Source organism: Taurulus bubalis (genome assembly GCF_910589615.1).
Source record: "Taurulus bubalis genome assembly, chromosome: 20".
Classification (NCBI taxonomy): domain Eukaryota; kingdom Metazoa; phylum Chordata; class Actinopteri; order Perciformes; family Cottidae; genus Taurulus; species Taurulus bubalis.
In genome coordinates this window covers 8,224,127-8,246,154 of record NC_136608.1, presented here as the reverse complement: position 1 = coordinate 8,246,154, position 22,028 = coordinate 8,224,127, and the positions used below count along the sequence as shown (strand labels likewise).

The 22,028-nt window shown below is 42.4% G+C and overlaps 1 protein-coding gene across 1 annotated transcript in view; it reads right to left on the bottom strand.

The window, feature by feature from the left end:
* Positions 1-6,815: 6,815 nt before the first annotated feature.
* foxp2 (forkhead box P2) overlaps positions 6,816-22,028 on the bottom strand; it is a gene marked incomplete at both ends in the record, with an annotated part of 57,432 nt that continues 42,219 nt past the window's right edge. The window contains 8 exons of the mRNA XM_079236077.1: positions 6,816-6,960; positions 11,348-11,655; positions 12,482-12,551; positions 12,819-12,940; positions 15,404-15,505; positions 15,665-15,741; positions 16,864-17,074; positions 20,604-20,687. Coding sequence (XP_079092203.1) covers positions 6,816-6,960; positions 11,348-11,655; positions 12,482-12,551; positions 12,819-12,940; positions 15,404-15,505; positions 15,665-15,741; positions 16,864-17,074; positions 20,604-20,687 — 1,119 coding nt within the window. The remainder of the gene's footprint in view (positions 6,961-11,347; positions 11,656-12,481; positions 12,552-12,818; positions 12,941-15,403; positions 15,506-15,664; positions 15,742-16,863; positions 17,075-20,603; positions 20,688-22,028) is intronic.

Here is a 22,028-nt window from a genome sequence, read left to right as displayed (position 1 = left end):
AGAGGTGATTACCATGGATTAAAGATGATAGTTGGGATTTTTTCTTTTTGGCATAACCTCTCCAGCCACCTGCACACTATCCACCTCAAACAGCTTGATTTATCACCACTTACATGTGGGGGAAGAAAGTATGAGAGAGACAGATACGACGTGTGAAAAAGAAGGGACACGCAGGCGATAAAGAGCGTGTTGTCTCTAAGAGGATTTAGCTAATCTGATTCTACCCCTTCATCCTTGTTTGATGCGCTTATTTTCACGAGCAGAAGCCTGGAAGGCTTGTTGTTGTTGTTGTTAAAGCACAACGGAAAACAAATAATGAGCTGTATCATGTCACCATATCATATTCATTAGTCTCATTGTCAAGTCTATCTGTGCTTGTGTGTGTGTGAGACAGGAGAAGAGAGAACCTGATACGGTGTGTGTGTGTGTGTGTGTGTGTGTGTGTGTGTGTGTGTGTGTATATGTGTAGATAATGCCACAGGCAAGAATTCATGAATATCAGCAGTTTCTCACCATTTTGTTGGGTTAATCCCTTGTTTCAGTTGGAGAAATAGGCGCTTCTCTTGCATACATTACACCGGTGCCTGCACATCACATCCCCACAAAGTGAAAAGCACCTTTTTTTTTCGTCAGGTCCGTCTGATGTAACGATGAGTGAAGTTTTTTTTGTATTGGGGTCACACAGGTTTTTCGTTTTTTTGTGTCTAGCTCAGCAGCTCCTTTTCGACAGCGTGGAAAATCAGAAATGTAGCGACGGGGCAGGTGGATGAAGATTTACATGAAAAACAAAGTGACCAGTGGGAAATACAACACTGGGACAAACATGAAAGAAGTCTGATGCTCATGGGATTATTTGAAAGTCTTCTGATTTGAGTGGAAGTTTGCTGACTGTGAGGTCTCGACAAAGAAGGTTTTTTGCAGGAAAGTGGTCAAAAACTTGACCCGTCTAAACCAGAAAATGTACCAAAACCTCCATCGCTGCTGACGCGACAAAACACGTGACTCCTCTGAAGGCATCTAACATGGAGCGCAGCGCCTTGTGGCACCCATACAGCATCGGGTGGGCGGTTACTGGGAGCCGGGTGGGGCGGGTGAGCGGGCGCAAGAAGAGTCCCCTCGCCCACCACCGAACCGAGCATCATGCCTCCGAGCTATGCAATTATTTTTGCACTGCTTCCAATATCAACTTGAGAGCAATGCAAATTATTTAAGACGCGCTTTTCAGGGCTCGCAATTATAATAATGATGATCTCAATTAGCGTTGCCATTGCCTCGGACTATTTAGCAGGCAATTTTGCAGCCGAGGGCGAGGGTCTTCTCGGGAGCCGACACGCATCGTCAGGTCAGAAGTGGTGGAGAGAGGAAGAAAGAGACAGAGGGAGAGAGAGTTGGCACTCTTAATCAATAAACTGCAAGACTAGAGATATTTACCACCCAATCCCACAAGGGGACGGTTCATAAATTGACCTAATTGGTCAATGTTGGAGATGAAATGAATGATGCCAGGGTCTAATTCAGAAGGGCAGGATGGAAGCCATTTGGCCTCGTACCATTGTACCAAATAGACATTCCATGTCAGGAAGTTAAAGGAGTAGTTTGCCCTTAAACATCCACTTTATCCAGAGTCACACGAGAAGATTGATACCACATTCAACCCACAATGGTATCATTTATACAAAGTAAGTTAGCTTATCTCCAAATGTGTTGAACTATTGTGTTAAAAGCGTACAAAACACTCACTCTTTCATGAAAATTAACTAAAATTTCAGAGCATTCTCTGTGTCTCAGCCTCTTGTGTAGTGTACTACTCTGCCACTGTATATTAAAGGGACTTCTTTTCCCCCCTGCCATTCATGTGGAAAAGGCTTGCACCACCAGCTACCCTTTCTTTTATTCATCGTACTGTAAATAACTCCACTTTATGAAAAGCAGCCAGTGTGACTCACGGATACCTCTCTAACCACAACCCATTATTATTGCATGGCCTTTGAAAGAAGGGTCTATAGCAGGCGCTCTCACACTTTAATGTCGGAGCTCCCTCTGATGTTGTGTAGTACACAGCGGCCCTTGTTGCACTCCGTATGCGATCCCTCACTTGAATTCACAAACACTTCCAAGTGCATAAATAGCATGGAAGGCGGGTGCCTTGCGAGCTAGCTAATGCTCTGGAACGCCATTGCTGAGGAGATAACAGGAGCCTGCCATGGCTGATGCCTGAAACTGTCATGGGGAAGTGGGGGGGGGGGGGGATGTGTCTGTGCTCCTTTATGAAAAATGCTGTTGTTCTGACCTCTCATGGGACATCATATGGTAAGGAAAAAGAACACGCATCAGCGTTACGATTAAATGACCAGCGGACATGATTCAAAGGGTCCCACGATGTCCCGGAGCACCCTTTGGAACGTGTAGAAGGCTCTCGGCATACAGACGAGCTAATGGGCAACCTATTGGTCATGGTAGATTCAGTTTGAATCTCAATGAGGGTGTCAGTGTGTGGCTGCTCCATGACCGACAAGGTGCGGTGGGCCTGCTGGAGTTGATTTAGCCACGCGGCCTGTCATCGCGTTTTATCGGTCAACATCCATCAATCCAAAGGCTAAAAGGCGTGTTTTTTTTTCTCCTCCTTTTTCTTTTGAAGTGTCAAGGGGAAAGCGCTGTCTTGAAGACGGAGGAAAAATGTCTGATGAAATTTCACGTCTTTGTTTTCTCCACATGATGCAGCAACTTGATGCTAACACTTTTCTACATGAGCATAACAACAGACTTAACAATATGGTTTGTGCCAAAACCATTTTTGCAGCGTGTAGCCCAGAAATGAAGCCGAGCCGGGTGAGCTGCTCTTACAAAAGTCTTTCAAAAAGGTACACGGCAGCACCGCCTTGCATTCTGGGACATGCTTGTGGTACATGAAGGCAGTGGGCTTGAATCATACAAAGGCTAAACCCATTACAGGTCCATAGGGGTGGGCAATGCAGTGCCTTGTCCCACTCTTCTAAACAAGACTCTAGGTGCCCGAACAAAGCCTTGTAACATATACATTAAACTTTAATTATTTTTTCCCCCCGATCCCCTTCCTTCACATCTCAGAAGTAGCAGCTCCTGAAACGTTAAAAGTGTGCTAGATTTTCATGGCTGTGCCTTTGTAGAATAAAAGATATATGTGTAACAGTGGCGGGGCTGAACTAGTCTCTGATGCTGAGGTAGACAGTTGCTTTTCAAATTCCAAGTTTTGGTCCTTTATTTTATTCAGCAGTGAAATGCCATGAATACAGAAAATAATAACGTCTGTTACAATTCTCAACCACGACCTTCTAATGTCAGAGAACCTTTTAACGTATGGACACAGTACACAGTAATGAAAAGTATCAAAAAAAGTAGTTGAATCTCGTTCAAAAGGAAATGAAACCAAAAAAAGTTTTCACCAATTACATAAACATATGTTTGCTACAGTCCCAATTTACTGTATACATAGGGGGATCATATTCCCAATTATTAGAGAAGGATAGCAGTAGAAAGGATACATGACTCAACTGCCAGACATAATGCTTCATAAAGTATGCACAGAGGTACAAGCAATAAATACACACATTAGGTTAAGCCTTACAGCTACGCAAAGCAGATGCAGAAAAAGCAGGTTTGCTATTCTTAGCGAGCAATGAGAGAGAAACAGTAAAAATTCAGGTAAGTCAGAAAAGAAACACTGAGATTTTTTTTTCTCTTAGAAAAAAGTCTGGTAAATTTATGGGTCCACCAACATTTTTTTTTACATAAGTATGCACAGTTATCAAAATACAGACAAAATCAACCCAGAAAATCCAGACAATCCTAAAATCTAGTGGAGGAGCAGATCGCAGTTCTGGAGGTCTTTCTGGTATTATGTGCAAGCAACTATTTTAGACATTTTTTTTTAACTTAATTTATACAAAACCCATGCAAATCTACAGGTAATATGCATTCTGTGGCTGACAGGTTTCATCCCTCCCAAAACAGTATATCTGAGGTAACGCACTCCTATGCATTGTACGTACATTTAGGCCATCGTCCCGATGATTTTTATTATTATTCTTTTTATTGATTCTTGTTTCCAGTCCACCAAATGATTTTTTTAGACATGCATTTTTAAAACACAATATTCCCTTACAGGTAATCTATACATTATCATTCTACAAATGTTTGAGGACAACCTATTACAATGCAAATCTTCCGTATCTTGACGCAGGGAATGTAAACGTTGGTTTGAGCCACGTCCTGTGAGACGAGCGTTGGAGAGTGCAACAGCTCTTGTGGCGTTCTAATAACTCGTGCAATCTGTCATAATTGTTCTGAATTTGTTGTGCAGAGGTAGAAGCTTTTAGAAAGCCTTTTTGGGTAAGTGGGAGAACCCTTTTTTTTCTTCTCTTCTTTTTGTTTGAAAGACGCAGCGTCCTTTTTATTTGGTGTGATAAGATTATTAAGAACGGTCGTCTTCAAGTCGTTTTGCTGATTCCAGCTAAGTATTGAAGGGATAAGCTTTGTTCCTGGGCCCAGTACCCTCTTGACGTGGAACTGGCGTGTGTGTGTGTGTGTCTGTGTGTGTGTATTTACATGCTGCGTGTTTGTACAGTACTGCACGTGTCTGTGTGTTAAGCTCTCACAGCACAGTGTTTCCATTTTGGTCGTTACAGCACAATACGAAGCCACTCGTCGGTTCTTTGACAGCGTGCGTGTTCTGCAGCTGGAGCGCCGTTAACCGAAACAAGAAGGTTGGGAGACCGAAAGCTCGGGGTCTGTGTGTGTGTGTGTCTGTTCGCCTGCATGTATGTATGCTCGTCTCTGACAAGGTGTGTGTGTGTGTGTGGTTGTTTTAGCATTTTGTTATCCCATACAAGAGGAGGCAGAATTTTGTGTAACTTTGGTTTACTGAAAACAGAAATGACCATTAAAGCAACAACACTTTTCTAGATGACATTAGCTGCGAGGGAAACGAGGGGACGTAGTCTTCAAGTTAACTACTTCTCCTTTCGTCTCTTTGAATACCGAGTGTGTTATAAAAAGCTGGTTACCTATACAGAGTACACCAGATGTATCTCTATGTAGTTTAGAAGCTGTGAACCACACACTACCACGTACTTGATGACGTTAAAGCAAATATCACCTAGAAAAGGTTGACTTTCACCTAAGATATCCTCTTCTGCAATGGCTATTATTACTTGCTTTTACATGGTAACCGAGCCATTTCATATCAACTTGAAATTATGACTTATTTGGCTTCACTAGATATTTCTCATGTTTGGTTAGCGATGTTTTCAGTTTCGGTTTCGACGCGGCTCGGAAACAAAACCGCCACGGAAATAAGACGTGACATTATTTTGACAGTCCCACTTAGAACAATACATATTCACCAGGTCAGAAAAAAAAGAAAGAATGTAAAAACAATGACGTGTGATGTGTAATGCATACAAAAAAGAAAGAGGAAAGAGGAAAAAGAAAATAAACTTCACAACAACACAATGTTTCTGCACTTCCATTGAATACACAAATGTTTTGTTTTGGTCAGGATCCACTTTTACAGTTAGCTGCTCTCTACCAGTCAAATCACAAAAAAAATGCCTGCAGTTCAAATATCACATCACCTTTTTTTACCTACAGGACGTCTGGCAGAAAATCTCCAAAGTGGACGTTCAATGAGTTATCAAATTACACATCAAAATCAGCATTTACTTCCCCCCCCTCTCTTTCTCGTGATCATCTTTGTATAGGGCTAAATGAAACAATCCCAGAGGTTATTCGAAGGTAGTTTGCGGAACAAAAGCTTCTCTTTGTACTAGTTTAAAGTCACAGAAGACGGACCAAGAGGAGTTTGGTGGCTTCTGTCTATAAGCTATTGGCCATTGCTAGTGTTGGCTTTGGTTTCTAGCTGTTGCCTGTGACTGTTTGCAGGTAGACAAAGCTTTAGAACGAGGAGGTAAGGAGAACAGCAAGAAGAAAATTATGCGGAAATGCATTTGTTTTGTAAATGGTGCTTTATACAAACTACTATTTTCCCCCAACTTAATTTCCAGTTTTTTTTTTCTTTTACTTTTAATCACAAACAGATAATAGACTGGAAGCCGACTTTTTTTTTTTCTTCTTTTTTTTTCTTTTCTGGACAGCTGCAACAACAGTCTTGGTACCGCATTTCCATTACTGGTGTGATTCAGGGAATGGCATTTACAGTTGTTGGTGTCGAAAATCAGATTTGGAAATTAACGATGGGAAAAAAAAAGAAGCTAAAAATAATATACTGGTTTTCGTTATAGTAGCAACATACAGGCAGTGACACACATTTCTGAGACTACTCCTGTGCAAATGATAACAGAGCAACAACTTGAATTGAACCAGCAATTGTCTCTAGACATGAACAACTACTGGGGGTTGGATTATTCACAAACATAAAACGTCTTCCTTTTTGGCAGTATATGAGGCCGCTAGCTTTCAACGGAACATGATTTGCTCATTTGTTTCATGTTTTTCCCCCATCCATGAGTCCATCATCCTTGTACTGTGTGTGGCCACGCCTTGTCTAATGAAATAGGTCTCAAAGAGTTAATTCTTCTAATCAGACATCTCATGCCTGTCATGTGTGGGGATCCCAAAGGGCTGCAACAAAGAGTTCCTTTGGACCGGTCTCCATCCGGTTGCATGCTCAATAAATAGTCCCAGTGGTGAGAGAGACAAAGAGAGAGTCAGCTGTGGTTGTCTGGACTGTGGAGTGGTTTCTAGTCTTGCAGGAGGTTTGTGTGAGAGAAACAGTGCGGCTGGGTGAAGGGACATGTTGACCAAAAACTGTGTCCTAGTCACTCCAGGTCCTCTGATAAGTTCCCTTCCTCCAGCTCCCGGTCATCGTCCAGCTCTGGACTGTGATTGGCTGTCGTCACCAGTGACATCGGACAGTCGTCGTCATCCATGTTAAGTGGCTCCTCCTTCACGTGAATGGGATGCCTATGACACAATCACATTGATGAGAAATGTTAGATGTTTTATGACGCCAATAGCACTTGTCGTTGATGCCATTTTGAATGACCTGCAAACATTTACAGTTGTTAGTAGTTAAGAGAGTAAGAAAATAAAGAAAAGCGAATTATAACAAATTTTTTCTGGTCATTAAGCACCTTTTCTCCACGTGGAATACACAATGCGGGTTTCAGCTCACAGATAAACATGTTGTCTTATCAGAAAACAGGCAGATAACAGCCATGACATGCATTACCTAGTGAAAGTAACAACCATGTTGTTTGCGAGACGCTAATTCGACATGATGCCTCACGTTTACTGTAAGTAAGCGCATGAAAATTGCATGGAAAAACACGGCCCCTGTAAGGCCGATAAGCTGTGATGTTCCAGACATGTTTGGCATTTAAAAGTTTACTGATGACACCAGGTTGAAATACATGAAAAAGGAAAAAGGGGGGAGAAAAAAAAAAACAGGCCACATGATAAATAATGGAGAATTTCTCATCCCTGAGCACCCTGGAGCAAAGGCAGAGGAGAGGCTTTTTTATCTAGTTAATAGAAAGCGCAGCCACTCGTTAATATGCAGGGGCTGTGCATGGCGCTCCTCAAGAGGAAAAACCGGCAGCTAGGTTCTGCCATTAATCAACTTCAGCCCCGGCAGTTGGCTCGGACACCATGATACATGTTTTTAACTCTAAATGGATGAATATCTTTAGCCACTGTCAATACGCGCCGGGCAGGAGAGCAGCAGCGGCGCCGCGAGCAGGACGCCGCTCCCTTCAGAACAACAGAGGAGTGGGCGGAAAGAAGTGTTGGGCGAGGGAAAAGAATAATAATGCTGTCACACACAAACAAGGCAGAACATGATCTGGGGCCCTAGTCGGGGAGAGGGGTTTGTGCCGCGATGATAAATCTGACAAAACCTAATTATTTCTGACGCATCGGATGTATCAGAAAATCCCCCCAGACTATGAAAGAGGAGAGTGGAGGGAGACTTATCAAGTGGTAGTGCGTTAGGACGCGTCTCATAGACGCTCTCCTGGGCCGCCTTCATCAGTGGAGAGAATTTTAAAAAGGTACAGATGACTTTAATATTCAAACCAAATACTGTAAATTAATTTTCTGATGTGATGGGATGAAAAGAAGAGGCTGATCTTAGCAGGATGCAAGTGGAGCGATGAATATTTCTGTTTCTGCCTCTCAGTCTCGTGGAGGAAGAAGAGAAACACACAAACAGAAACACTTTCATTCACTGAATGAAAAGACTGTTTTATAAGAGAGTAAATTATATCATGGCGTTGTTTTGTGAAATACAGTAAAATTAGACGATACTCATTTATATTCTTTTATGTCAGTATTACATTTTTTGTTGTTATGCATATAATTTATCAACAACAGATTTGATAGTTATTCAGTTATGAAACAAAGATGCCAAACATTCTCCATTACAGTCTTTTTAAATACTGCTTTTTATAATAGTAATATGAGTTTGGGACTATTGGGCATAAATCTATGGACTAAATGATAAAACATTTGAGAGAAAAAAAACAGACACATTATTCCATACAGAAAATAACAGCTAGCATTTGTATAATGGTGAAATCGTTCAGGATAAAGATAAATGCTAACACTTAACTTAAGGTCCTTCTATTCAGCATTGATAATCTTATAGACCATTTATTACAAATGTTCAATAAACTGTTTATGATACAGTATAATCTGATTGTACCAACTAGAAGGACATTTTTATAACAGTGATATTACTTAGATGTATGTCCTTTTATGCAATTCTTTTGTTCCCTTGTTTTTGTTTGTTTGTTTATTTTATTTATTTATTTGTTTGTTTTCTAGACCATTTGATCTTTTTGGTTATTTGTTTGGTTTTGTTGTATTCATTACCTTTATGGTATGGTCTTTTTTGCGTCCTGTTTTCTTAAATGTTTACCTGTATTGATGTTATTTATGACTATGCTTTGCTTCTCTGTAGAGCACTTTGTAAACTCTGTTTTTAAAAGGAGCTATATAAAGAACATTGTTATTATTTTTACGTGATTATTACAATTAAATGTATTTCTACACTAGCCTCAAATTAAAAGGCGCCCACAGGAGGAGTTAAAGTATCAACAAAAACACTAATCCGTTTACAACCACATCAGAGTGCTATACACCATTTATTAATGTCTATATACGCGTACCAAAGGTCTCCCTTGTTATTCGAATATGCAGCTCATCAGCCGTTTGTGTGGCTTTGAAGAAAAATATGCAGGACCATATTCACAGGCCTGAGCTTTCTGACACTTTATTAAAATATGTGGATGAGCCATTTAGTACATAATGGCGAGCTGCCATTATTGAGTCACTCAGGAGTAAACGCCGGACTTTGCGGTGTAATAAATACGTGGCGCTCTGCGTTTGTGTGTGCGTGCTTTGGAGATGCCTGCTCTCACATCAATTGGAGATTAGCACCAGCAATCATGCAGAGGTATGTCAGGGATGCAAATAAGGTCATTAGTCCACGGGCCTAATGGTAGGTTGGGGGACAGGAGAGCTGGTGTGTGTGTGTGTGTGTGAGGGAGGGGAGTAAAGGGAGGCGAGGACTGAGGGTGCAGCCAAAGATATTCATAACATCTCACTGCGATTCATTAACTAACACCAAACAATTTGATGTGACAGCACAAGGCACCGCCGATAAAACAGAGCGATATTACATAGATTTGATTTGCTTTCATCCGACTGCAGCAGGAAGTTGGTTTCTAGGAATAAATGTTCTACTCTGGTCATTTCCCCTTCACGTGGAGTTGCTAATGTGCTCACGCTGATTTTACAGTTGCAGAGTCTCTCCTGGTATACAGTACTAGATCTCTGGAGCTTAACCCCTTAGGGTCTACACGAGTGTGTTGCACGCGCGTACACACAAGCGCAATCAAACGCGCGCACACACACCCAAGCGTGGCCTGGGGCGGTCTGGTTTGCGGTTAAGCAGATAGCATTAACCTTCAGACGCTGAGGGGAGGGAGAGGTTGGTCTAATTGTTGGATTGACTTGGTTGTGCTGAGGAGTCCTCTCCTGAGGAAGGCCTTCAAGGTGATGTGCTATTTAGTTTAGTGCTACAAGCCACTCCATTATTTAAACAACATCCCGGAAAAAGCCAGTCATGAAAAACATATTTCTTCCATTTTGAGGTTGTCGTGGCTGTGTAAAGGCAGGCGGTGATGGAGGGAGGGAGGGATGGATGAATGCATCCTCATCCTCCATAGCCACTCATGTCAGTGTCAAGGCAGCGTGGCCAGAGAGAAGAGAGCGAGCAAGGAAGAGAACGTCAATGCTGTCCGGTTACTAAAAGTTAAATGACCTGGGGGAGTGGGAACACTGGGATTCTGTCGAGAGCTGGGCAGATTTGCTCCACTTAACACCCCATTTCAGAGAGGGGTAAACACGTCCAAATAGATTAACGTATAGACGCCTGGAAGGGCTAACCAAACACTTTTTCTGTTCTCACAGATACACTCAGAGAGCCCGAGTGCACCCTTCATCCATTACAGAAGTGGTTAGCTAATGTCGCCCGACTTCGCAACATGAGCTTTGATGGCCAGTGGATGAGAATCATTAATGTGCGATTTCTGTTTGTCTCACATGTGCCTCGTTTCCATGCATGTTACTTCCACCACTGGTTTACGTTGTTTCAGACATGAAAACTGAAACTCACATGAGATTTTTTTCTTTTTATAAACACTCTCTTTCTCTCTCAGCTCCATTAAAACAGAGATGGGAAAAGGAGAGATTTTTAAAAGTAATTACACTTACTCAATATTAATAGGAACAGTCTTGCATAAAATATAGCAGCTAAAACCCTATAATGCAGATGGTGGTATAATTAAAGATGAATGTGTAATAGAGCCTATTTATAGAATTAGAACCAACTGTTATCCTAAACGTCAGGCTCACATCAGGTATTGGCACAATGCCATTCAGATAAAACCAAAGCAGAGGCAGTGAGAGTCTGATCCAACACATACTGGAAATTGAACCTTGCCCTCGGGTCATGGCATACTGAAGAACATACTGGTACTGTGGGTTAAATATCAAGCAATTAAACTAACAAAGGGTATAAGGACAGGGAGTCTAGGAGAGGAGGTGGGTGGTTGAACATGTGCTTGAATTCTCAAATAGGTACTCGTAAAAAAAATGTAGAGCCTGTGTGTGACACAATTATCCCAGGAAGGGATTCTGGGTCAAAGGATAATGAGTTCACTTCGTCGGTTTACATTCTTATTTTCACTCACTCGTTTTTTATCATAACCAAATGAACAGTAGAAATAAAAACAGGAGATAATGAGCCCAAATGATGACAGAATTACCATATACATTCACTCACATGTGTACTGGTGGGGAGTATCCGGGGCTGCCGTGTCCGTTGGTGTCCAGGTGGTCGAGTGAGCCGTTATAACCGTCGTGGACAGAGTGCATGAGGGTGTGGGGGCTGCCGCCCAGCAGTCCATGCGGACTCCCGCCCATCATTCCGGGTGGACTTCCACCCAGCAGTCCGGGTGGACTTCCGCCCAGCAGGATGGACGGATCGCCGCCCAGGAGGCCGTGGCAGCTGCCTCCCATCGGGCCCGTGGAGCCGCTGTTCATGAGGCCGGGGGTCCCCAGCAAGGGCAGGGAGGTCTCAGCCAGCGCAGCCTGCAGCCATGTCAAAAGGGATGAAAGAGTTGAAAAGTGTAAAGGCAAGTCGGCAGGTGTGGCATAAAGATCGATACAAGAGGAAAATATGGCAGGTGGGAGAATGGTAAGATTTAACCTAGTAATTATTAAAACGCTTGTCTCATGCCAACGGTTTTTACTCTGTTGCTGGCTGTTTTCCCCCCAGTGACACCTTGCTGACAACTACCTCCCCTCCAGCTGCCATTTATATGCCCTTGTGTTTGGCTATTAAAAAAAAAGTCCCCCAAAACTTTACCTGAAAATAATAAAAACTCCTGACACTTTCGCCTGCTGCGCATTAAAGTTATATACAGTGATTAAAATTTTAAAGTTTTTGCCATGAGCACCTCGCCGGCGCACACTATGAAGCCAAATCATTTATGACAGCTTAGATAAATATTAATGCACATGCCCTTGCATTTGCACATGCCACTATCAATCTAGGGTGTCTGCCACAGCAAAAAGAAGGGGGAAAAAGGACGGAAAGAAAGAGGGGGGAGTTGCTTCCTGATTCGACCACAGGGTGGCCTTCTGAGTCTGACGGAGCACAGGAAAGAGAGGGAGAAGGACAGAGAGAGAGGAAGATGAAAGAGAAGAGATACAGAAACACACAAGCAGAGAAAGAGGCAGGAACCCGAGTACGAGGACAAAAATAACTGTGTACTAACGTGGAGCCCTATTGTTTAAGGCAACCATGCTCATTCAGTCACACGTTTGGTCAATCAGTCAGGCAGTAGTCTTGCCTGTCAGTCAAACCAACACGCAGCTGGTGAGCCAGAGCTTCTCTGAGGCTTTTGGTTCATACCTGTAAGCTGGCGTTTAGTGCAGATCCATAGCCAAGACTGGAGGGCAGGTTCTTGACAAGTGATGGGCTTCTGGATACGTTAAAAAAAAGGAAAAGAAATGAGTTAAACCTGTAACTTGCCTTGTTCATAATGGTATTCATTTAAAACAGAAAATATAGAAACTATTAGTAACAAATTGCAGACTAAAAAGTCCATATTTTTAAAAAGTAGGAAATAACTGGATGGAAAAGGAGACTGAGTGCGTTTCAAAGGAGAGGACAGGATTTGGGCTCTCTGATCCTCTCCATGTCATTGACCTTCAGATCTAGATCTAAGGAGAGGTGACAGGATTCGTACCCTGTGATCTTCTGCGACCTGCGTTTCTGGTACTCCATCTCATCTACCGTCCACACCGCCCCCTTCACGTTCTCCACGCGCACAAAGCACTTGTGCAGACTGAGGTTGTGGCGAACAGCGTTCTGCAGAGAGACATGACACACAGGTCAGGGGGATGAGGTAAAACGAATCACATTCATTCATTAACCATCAAGAAAAAAACGAAGGCTTGGAAATTGATTTTTTTCCTTGCATTTTGAAGAAATTCTTAACATTCACGCACCATTGATTTAATTAGTAAAAATTGAGTGAGAGCGAATGCTCTTACAAGTCCTGCACACAGTACATATCAATCAGAGTAAGTAGGGTAAAAGGAGGTAATCAGCATAGCGAATGGCTTATGGTGGTGACAGAAGTGGTAATGCCGGCCTTGATAATGGTGATGTCAGTAACCCTTTCTGCTCCAGAAAAGCATTTCTCTTAATGGACACATCGCTTTAAAGATGACAGTATTGCAAGAAAAAAGACAGTCATCAGGAGGTCCTTGTGTCAGTGTGTGTGTTTGAAGGAGAGAGTGTGTCTGTGTGTGTGTGCCTGAAAGAATAAGGAGGATTAAGGTGAACTGTATCTGACATCTATATGTCCAAATAGTCTCCATGTGGTGTCACATCAGGTGTTGAATATATGCTTAAATGACACATTAGCTCTCAAATGTATGATGAAAAGCTGTGTCTAAATTAAAACGGCATATCTTTCATACAATAAACCTGTAAGGTGTTTTCATTAATTACAAAATAAGGAAAACCTATTGAAAAAAGCCCTCTTATATTAATATGACCATACGACCATAATTAAAACATGCATCAGACTCTACAAATAATAACCTTGGCTTTAATATCCCTGCCTCTCATATTTATCATCTCCCTTAGCTCGGTGTGTACTGCTCTTTCTCCAAGAAAAAGGGACAAAAAAAAAAAAGAAGAAAAAAAAAACTCATAAGCAGATCTCGCATCTGACCTGAAAATCCCAGGATTTGATTGATCTTAATGCCCATGGCTCTGAATATGATAATTTTAATATTAATGAGCAAATGAGCAGTTTTATTATGCATGCTATATAGTTAGAACTAATAAGCTTCTGGGTGAGAGAAAAAGAGAGAGAGGAAGGGGAGGGGGCTTCTTTTGAGCTGTTGAGACCAAGCTGAGATATTAAACTACCTTCATTTCTTTCATTCTTTTCTTCTTCTCTCTTTAAAAAAAAGAAATAATACAAATTTTGCCCGTTAATCAGATGACAAGCCCGGCGCTGATCATCCCACTAATGCTTACAAAGGGAATTGTGGAGATGTAAATAGATCACCTTGGTTATTGTGTGAGCCAGGAGACTGGATATTTGCTAATGTTATTGTGATAGCGTTGCTATTTTATCACAGGAATAGAGGAGCGTTTCTGTCTTTCTTTCAATAAAGCAAGAAGAAAAACAACATTTGAAATGGTACGTTTGTGCAGCAAACAACAGCCACAAAACCTCTGAGAACATATCTTGTCATAACATTACCGCGCGGCAAAACACGGCGCGTACTGTACCTAACAAACTGGAAAAGGGCACCGATCTTTTTGCATGCCCTCCTGAATTGGTGATCACACGCCCATGTGCTCATTTGCATCCCAAATCCAAATTAATTCACTTTGCTAAATCTAGTGCTGCGCCACGTCTTGCATACTGATGAGCGGGGCTTGTCGCGTTTTCCCTCCAGTCTTCTGTTCAGCTACAAAGGCTAAAGGCGGCTAACGAATGACGCGCAGGGGCCACGGGACAAAAAAAAAAAAACACACTCAGCGCGGCTTTCTTTATCAGCAGGCAGACACACTTCTAGTTAAAACATGTGCTGCAGGAGAGACATTTTTTACCATCTTTGTGGAGGCAGACAGGACAATAAAGTTGTCGCGACAGATATACAAATGGGCCCTTTGTGTGGGTAAATAAAGAGAGCTACCTCCATGACAGGCCGATTCTCACTATCCTCCCTGCTTTAGTTCCACATGAACCCACATTAAACCCACTCTCAAGACACAGTTTATGTGTTTGTGTACGCGACAGCTCCTGTGAGCATGCATCTTTGGCCTACCCCCTTCGCATATGAGAGCTGGTTAACAGGCAAACAGCCATCTTTCTTCCTAATTAACCAATGGTATGCGAGAGAAGGTGGTTTCAGGACTCGGGAGGTGGGGTGTCTCTCTTAACAAAAGGTGCTGATGATGGAGTGGCTGCTGTATAATTAGTGCATCACAGCCCTCTCCTCTCCACGCCAAGCCGCCGCTATTAATTGCACCCAAATTAGGAAAACGATAGCTAAGGCAGAATAATTCCTTCAGCTGTCATCTCCAAACAGAAACGGGCGGAGTGAAGGAAAAAATAAATAAGGGGCTCTATTCAAGAGAGGGGTTAGGACGAAGGGGAGAGGAGTATTAATTGCTCGGTGCTGGGTAAATATATGCTTTCTTATGGTTTGGATTTTGACTTCAGCGAGAGGAAGACGAGTGAAAGGGCATAGCGAGGTGGAGGTGGAGGGCTGCATTGGGGGTCTGAGGGTTCATCGGGGTTACCTTCCAAGTTGCAGCATTGCGTCTGAAGTAGGCGAACGTGCGTGTGAACCAGCTGTAGATTTCATTAAGCGTTAACTGCATGTCGGCAGAGTCCATGATAGCCTGAAATGAGATGACATCAAATAATGGTTTACTAACGAGACCACGTAACTGACGCACGCACACACACACGCACACAGCAACGGATTGAGAAAGCTGCCATGATTCATGCAGCAATTAATTTTAATCTAATCAGGCAAAGTTAATTTATTTCCCACTCACCTGTCTTATGAGGGTTGCATAAGTAAATGGCGGTCTGACATCTGCGTTCTTATAAAACTCGTAGTTTGGGGCAATCTCTGGAAAAATAAATACTGTGTCACCACCTGAAATAATTGGTAAATTTTAGTCCTTTAGGTATTGAATTTACTCAAGGTTACATCAAATTAAAAGGGGGGGAGATAGAAAGGGGAGGAGGGGGAGAATAAGAGGCGAGGTTTGGGGTGGGGGGTGTTAGAGGGGGCACATCAAATCAGGATTTTCTATGTCTAACAAAATGCATTTTTAATTAATCTCTCTCGTGAGAGATCTTAAACACTCATACATCCATAAAATGAGATCCGTGTAGTTAGTTAGGGTGAAGTTGAATAATTTATACGTCTTCACACTAAACACAGAGAGAGTAAATATAAACATCAAAGACGGGCCGTTTAAAATGCTAAGCTTAATACACGGAATGTCTTAATGTAATAAATATTGTATTTTTCCACCATTATTTGAACTTAATTAACATTCATGTAATATTTATGCACAGAGGAAGTTCTTGTCTATTTACATATAGAGTGATTAAACACAGGCTTGCTTTTATAAACCCAGACGTCTCACATTGCTAAGACCAACAAGCCTATGTGGCTGTGTGTGTTTATGTCAGTGTACGTGTGTGTGTGTGTGTGTGTGTGTGTGTGTGTGTGTGTGTGTGTGCGAGTGTGTGCACATGAATGTCGATGTGTGTGTGTAAAAAAAAAAAAAAGCACTGCAATGCAATTATGGGTCGAGTACTATTAATAGTGCAGTATTCAGGGTTGAGGTAATTTGCAATTTCTATGTCATTATATTTTAATAGAAACTCTGTTTAAAGAGAAAAAAATAAGTGTTCAAGTCAACAAATTCTGAATTGAAATTTTAATCAAACATGTCAAATGAGTGACACAATTCAGAAACAGAATGAGGATGTGAGCTAAATTGACATCCAATAGCCCAATGTCTTAATGTATCAGTCTCTGTGTGTTAAGCTCAATTTACATCATATTCAAGCAATTTAAGAGATGAATTTCACAACACAAAACAGTTATATTGCTTTTTTTTCTACGGATGTCATCAAACACATTGAAACACAGTGTAAAGATTTGCTTGACAGTGAATTTTCTGCGCCGACTGCTCATATTTCGGTGTCATGTGCAGTGCTATGTAGTTGGTCCTACCTGACGAAAGAGGCATGGAGTATTTGTCCGAGTGGCGTCTGCGCATGGCTCCCATACTGGGGACGTTTGCTCCTCCCAGTATTGATGGCACCTGGGGCATGGCGGCCATGGGTGTGATGGGTGCTGTGGGCGTGGTGGGTGTCTGAGGTAAGTTGGGGGGCGATGCTGAGGGCATGTTCTTGGACATGGTGACGCTGGACACCAAGTTGAGCTGGGGTTGGAGGAAGATAGATGCAAGCAGCAGGGAGAGAGAGAGAGAGAGAGAGAGAGAGGGGGAGTGGGAGGGAGACAGAGAGAGAGGCATTATTTTGTGGTTTCTCTGACAGAGCCGAGTGTCTGCTCTCCTCCTCTCTAACACAGCTGTGTGTCCACTAACAAGACTCGTGGAGAGGAGCCAGCCCATCTCCACTAATTACAACCACCAAATTGTATCATAAGAATTCTAATTAGAGCATGCTGTTCAAGATTATCCAACGATCAGCCTCTGTGTTATCCCAGCCCCATCTCTCTTTATCTCTCTATTTATCACTCCCTCCCTCCCTCCTTCTCCATCTCCCCCACTACAATCACCCATACTGCTTCCACACTGGAGCAATGAGCGGGTAAAACCGTGTTCGCTGTTGGTGTGAACTGGGCCACACGGGTTATCCGAGCCCGGTCCAGAACTCATGGCGTTATGTTCCACTTCGGTGCGAAAGGGAAGCCCTTAAGTTGCTGTTGTGGCCCCGTTGTCGTAGATATTGGCAGCAACTCTGAGCAAGTGGAGCCGGTAAGTGTAATAACCCCCCATGTGATTGCGAGATGTACGCCGATAAATCTGATAAAACATCATCAACAACACAACTGGAAGTCGTTATTACAGTTATAGTTGATGTATCCCACTAATCCAGTGAGACTTCCTGTCCATGAGGAAGTATAACAATTAGTCGAGGTTCTTGTTCTTTCTCTAAGGTAGATAAAAGACCCGGTTAAGTTAAAAATCCACTGCGTGGCCTCGCAGTCACTCTGTCTTTGTCTCCTCCACTCCTTCAACATCGGGGACCAGAGAGTGCTCGTCACCTCTGGCACGAATGCCAACCGTGCTCCTCGCTAATCGTCCGGCTTTTCCACCACTTTTTGCGCTCGTGTCCCAAATCTCATGTGAGAGGCTCTAACCGACTGGAAAATTCCTAACTGACCTTTTAGTCTCTGCGCTAATTTAGCTGGAATGGTAATGACATCGTTACATATTCAAACCAAATTGCCTTAATTGTGAGTCTACAAGTGGAATGCATTTCGATGCGAGAGTTTGAATTAGAAGCGACTTGAAAGAAGGAAGGGAACGGGGGGCCGGAGACGCGGAGAGATGGAGGAGCGAGGCTGAGGAGAAGGTATTGGCGGCCATTTAGTGGCATGTGTTGATAAATACGATAAAATGTCAAGTTTGAGAGACTCCAGTGGACGTAGGGGTTTTCAGATGATAATTATATGCCCACTTAGCTGTAATGAGCTGCTGCACAATGGACTGGGACAAGGGCTGGCTGCATATATACGGACCTCTGCTGAGTATAGTTGAGAAAGTATATATATACACATTTATTTGTAAAAGTTTATGGAAATGTTTGATTAAAGTTTATTAATCCCATTTATCTGATCTTTACTGTCCACACTTCCCTTTATTGTCCTTTGGCCTGATTCTCATCTGATCTGTTTGGTTTTCTCTTCTTTTGCAAAGCACTTTGTAACATTGGTAAGTGTGCTATATAAATTAAGTTTACTACTATTATTTGCTTTCAGAAAACTACTAATAATAGTGTTTTTTGTTCTGACAGATACTTGACCACTAACATGTATTTATTAATATTATGTCATATGCAAATGGCCATGAACTTCATAGTGGTTTAGGTCATGGCAGTGTGTGTGTGTGTGTGTGTGTGTGTGTGTGTGTGTATATAAGATGATTGTGCTCGTTCCCTGCATCCTGCTACATGCACCCATACAGTATGTGATGAACACTTAGATACTGTATGGCAGGAAACAACTTCATAATATGCTAACTAAATTCAAAATAAATGCCTTCATGGATGCGTACAGGCATGTATATATAAATTATGTTAAAACATAATTTCCTGTCTTTTTTTGCCGCCTCTCACCACCTACGAGACTCAGCAACGAGCGCGACGTGTTTGCGGGCGCGCTCTCCCATTACGTTTCGCTAAATAGAATTGTATACGGTCAAACGGATGGTGGAGTGAGCACTGTGTCACCTCTCGCTCATCTGAATACACACTCAAGGTTGAGTGAGAGAGAGAGAGATTATTATTCAGAACTTGCAGCCTTGCTAACTTTGATTTTCATCCATCCATGGCATGGCCAAAAGGTAGCATTTAATGAAGTGTGATTCAGAGAATAAATGGGGTCATATTGGAGACAGGGCGCTGGCGTCTGGTATCCGTCTGGCATTGGTTGTTCGTGAAAAACAGGATTTATATGTATCAAATGTCTCGGCTGATTCTATCCTGCACCTGTGATTGTAAATCCATGCTGTCATTTAAGTCCGACAACCATCTCTCTTTTGTTATGTCTGTTCACTTTTGCCACACACACACACACACACACACACACACACACACACACACACACACGTGCATGTTGTTTGCCGCGCCAAATCTTCATCTTAAAAAAGCAAGGGAGCCTTAAAACTGAAGACTTAACTGTTCGTTTAAGAATTCTGTCTGAATTGCCCCCACCATCAAATGCAATTAGCCGCTCTTTCATGTGTGCTTTATGTAATGCAATACTTCATTAGCATCATTCATTCATATTCAGGCTTGGATTATAGGCTGCAAATTCTTTATTGGACGAGATGGAACCAAGCTGCTGGAGTTTTGAAGATTAAAAAAAAGCTACAGAGGGAGAGTATGAGAGAGAGAGAAAGATTGAATAATAAAAAGGGAGTTTGATTCCTGATGGAATTATGGGATAATTATGCTATCTTGTGATTATCTACATTCTATGATGAGAGGTGATGAGGAAATTTATTCTATTGAAAGTAGGCACTTACTAAGCAGCAGAAACACGCTAACAATGTTTTGCTCTAAAGTATTTCAAAACGTCTAAAACTGGAAATAAATAATGTTTGCTAAAAATGTATCACATAAATATGAAATTCAAATACTGGTTGGGAGAAATGTATTCATAATCAGACAATCTAAAAGTAAAAGGCGAGAGACAGAAAATGCAGAATGACATCTCTTTACTTCTTCCAGGACCCCTTTCACAATTTTGGATATTTTTTCTTCTTCTCTGCAACCAATTTCAGCGGCACTGCTGCTATTTATGTCAACATCACTCCATCTTCTCCACTCCGCTGTAATTTACAGGTGTTTGTTGTTAAAATGACACGTCTTCTCCTCTCTCATTCCGTTTTGGAGTGCGACCACGGCCATCGAGCCAAACAGTCATCAGCAGCCAACAAGTTGTTTTGGCTATTATATCAATCACAAAGAAATGACCCTGTATTTTAGCCAAGGACTCCACCGCTCTGCCATCTAATACACTTGCAAACTCTCCTGTCCTTTCACGGCGCACAATAGCTGGTGTGAAGCCGATATAACTCTTTATTACAAATAACGTTCCCCCCCTTTCATCGGCTGTCACTCACTCACACAACTGCCGTGTGGTTAAACTGTTCATTTTCTGTGTGGGGGCCTCATTCCCAGACGAGCCTGTTTACGGTGGCTAGAGCAATATGCACTCACTGGTTTGGGAGATGACTTGGGTTCCGAGGGCCGCATGTGCAAGTGGGCCATCATCGCCTGAAGACGCTCACGTTCTTTAGAAAGCTGTTAAGAGAGAAGAAGAAGAGTAGATTAGAGCAGAGGAATAGAAAAAGGGATGAGAATAAATAATATGAGGCATAACATTGGGGTGGTACAGGGAGAAGACAGACAGAAAGAAAGAAGATGTTTCACATGAACCAAGCGAGAAAGAGACAGTTCTGCTGGTGATGGAAGGAGAACAAGAGGTTGAGGGGAGGAGAGGGTGCAGACAGGTCAGGCCAAACAAATAGCATTTCATCTTTTTGTCAATAGCAAAATTTAGGTCAGCGAGACTCTGACAGTAACAAGCTAGTTGGGCCATAAATTAGGTGGTCCTGAGCGTCTGCTCGAGGTCCTGTGGACACTGTTAGGGGGATGGAGCGCAGCCAGCCGCTGCTGAGAGGTGAAGGGGTCGTCCAAACAGGGTACCAGGCGGCCCCGCCTCCCCGGTCCAGTTAGTGGCCCCGGCCATCGCCTATCATCAATCTAATTCACAGGGAGTGACAGGGACTGGACCATGCGAAAGTCCCCCCACACCCTTAACACACACACACACACACACACACACACACACACACACACACACAAACACACACACTCTAACAGACAAGCAAGTAGGCGTGCGCACACAGAGAGGTGCACACGCAGACAGAGCTGGGCCTCATTACTATTGACGGCTCTCGTGGAAAAAAAGAGGAAGAGAGGGATGGTGGGAGTAAGGAATGAAAGAAAAGGGGGGAAAGAGGACAGACAACACAAGTGCACTGTAATTGGTCACACTGTAAAGCACAAGCTTCAATAGATTTGTGTTTCAAAGAAAAAACACAGAAAATGAAATAAAATAACATAAATCTATTTTTTTTCGACTTCTTTTTTAACAGGCCAACAGAATTTATTTACTTTTAAGACCAGATGCTTAACAATGAAATATAAACTGTTTATCACACCCTAAAATAAGTACGTGCTTGAGGAAGTGCATGGCTTCACTCTGGTAGAGAGCAGGAGATGGAGAGAGCGCCACATTACACATGGATCGCTTTATAATGCAGATCATTTTCCCATTAAATGCTTTATATTATGTAGCAGAGTATTGATCCCATTTTAATTATAATAACTTTATATCTGACCCAAAATACGCTGGCGTGCAAAGCATGACGGCCTGGTTTCTGGCAGACTGGATATTTCCAGCTGGCACTTTGTTTGAGCCGAGTTCAAAACATACGTATCTATTTGTTTCTAAAGGAAGAGGAGCGCTTGTCGGCAGTGCTGAGTAATAATGTCGCTCAATCAGCGCTCTCATTATCTAGCCAGCATGACTTCTTAATAAGGTCACGCTCCACCTACTGAAAATAGTTCCCTCCTTTT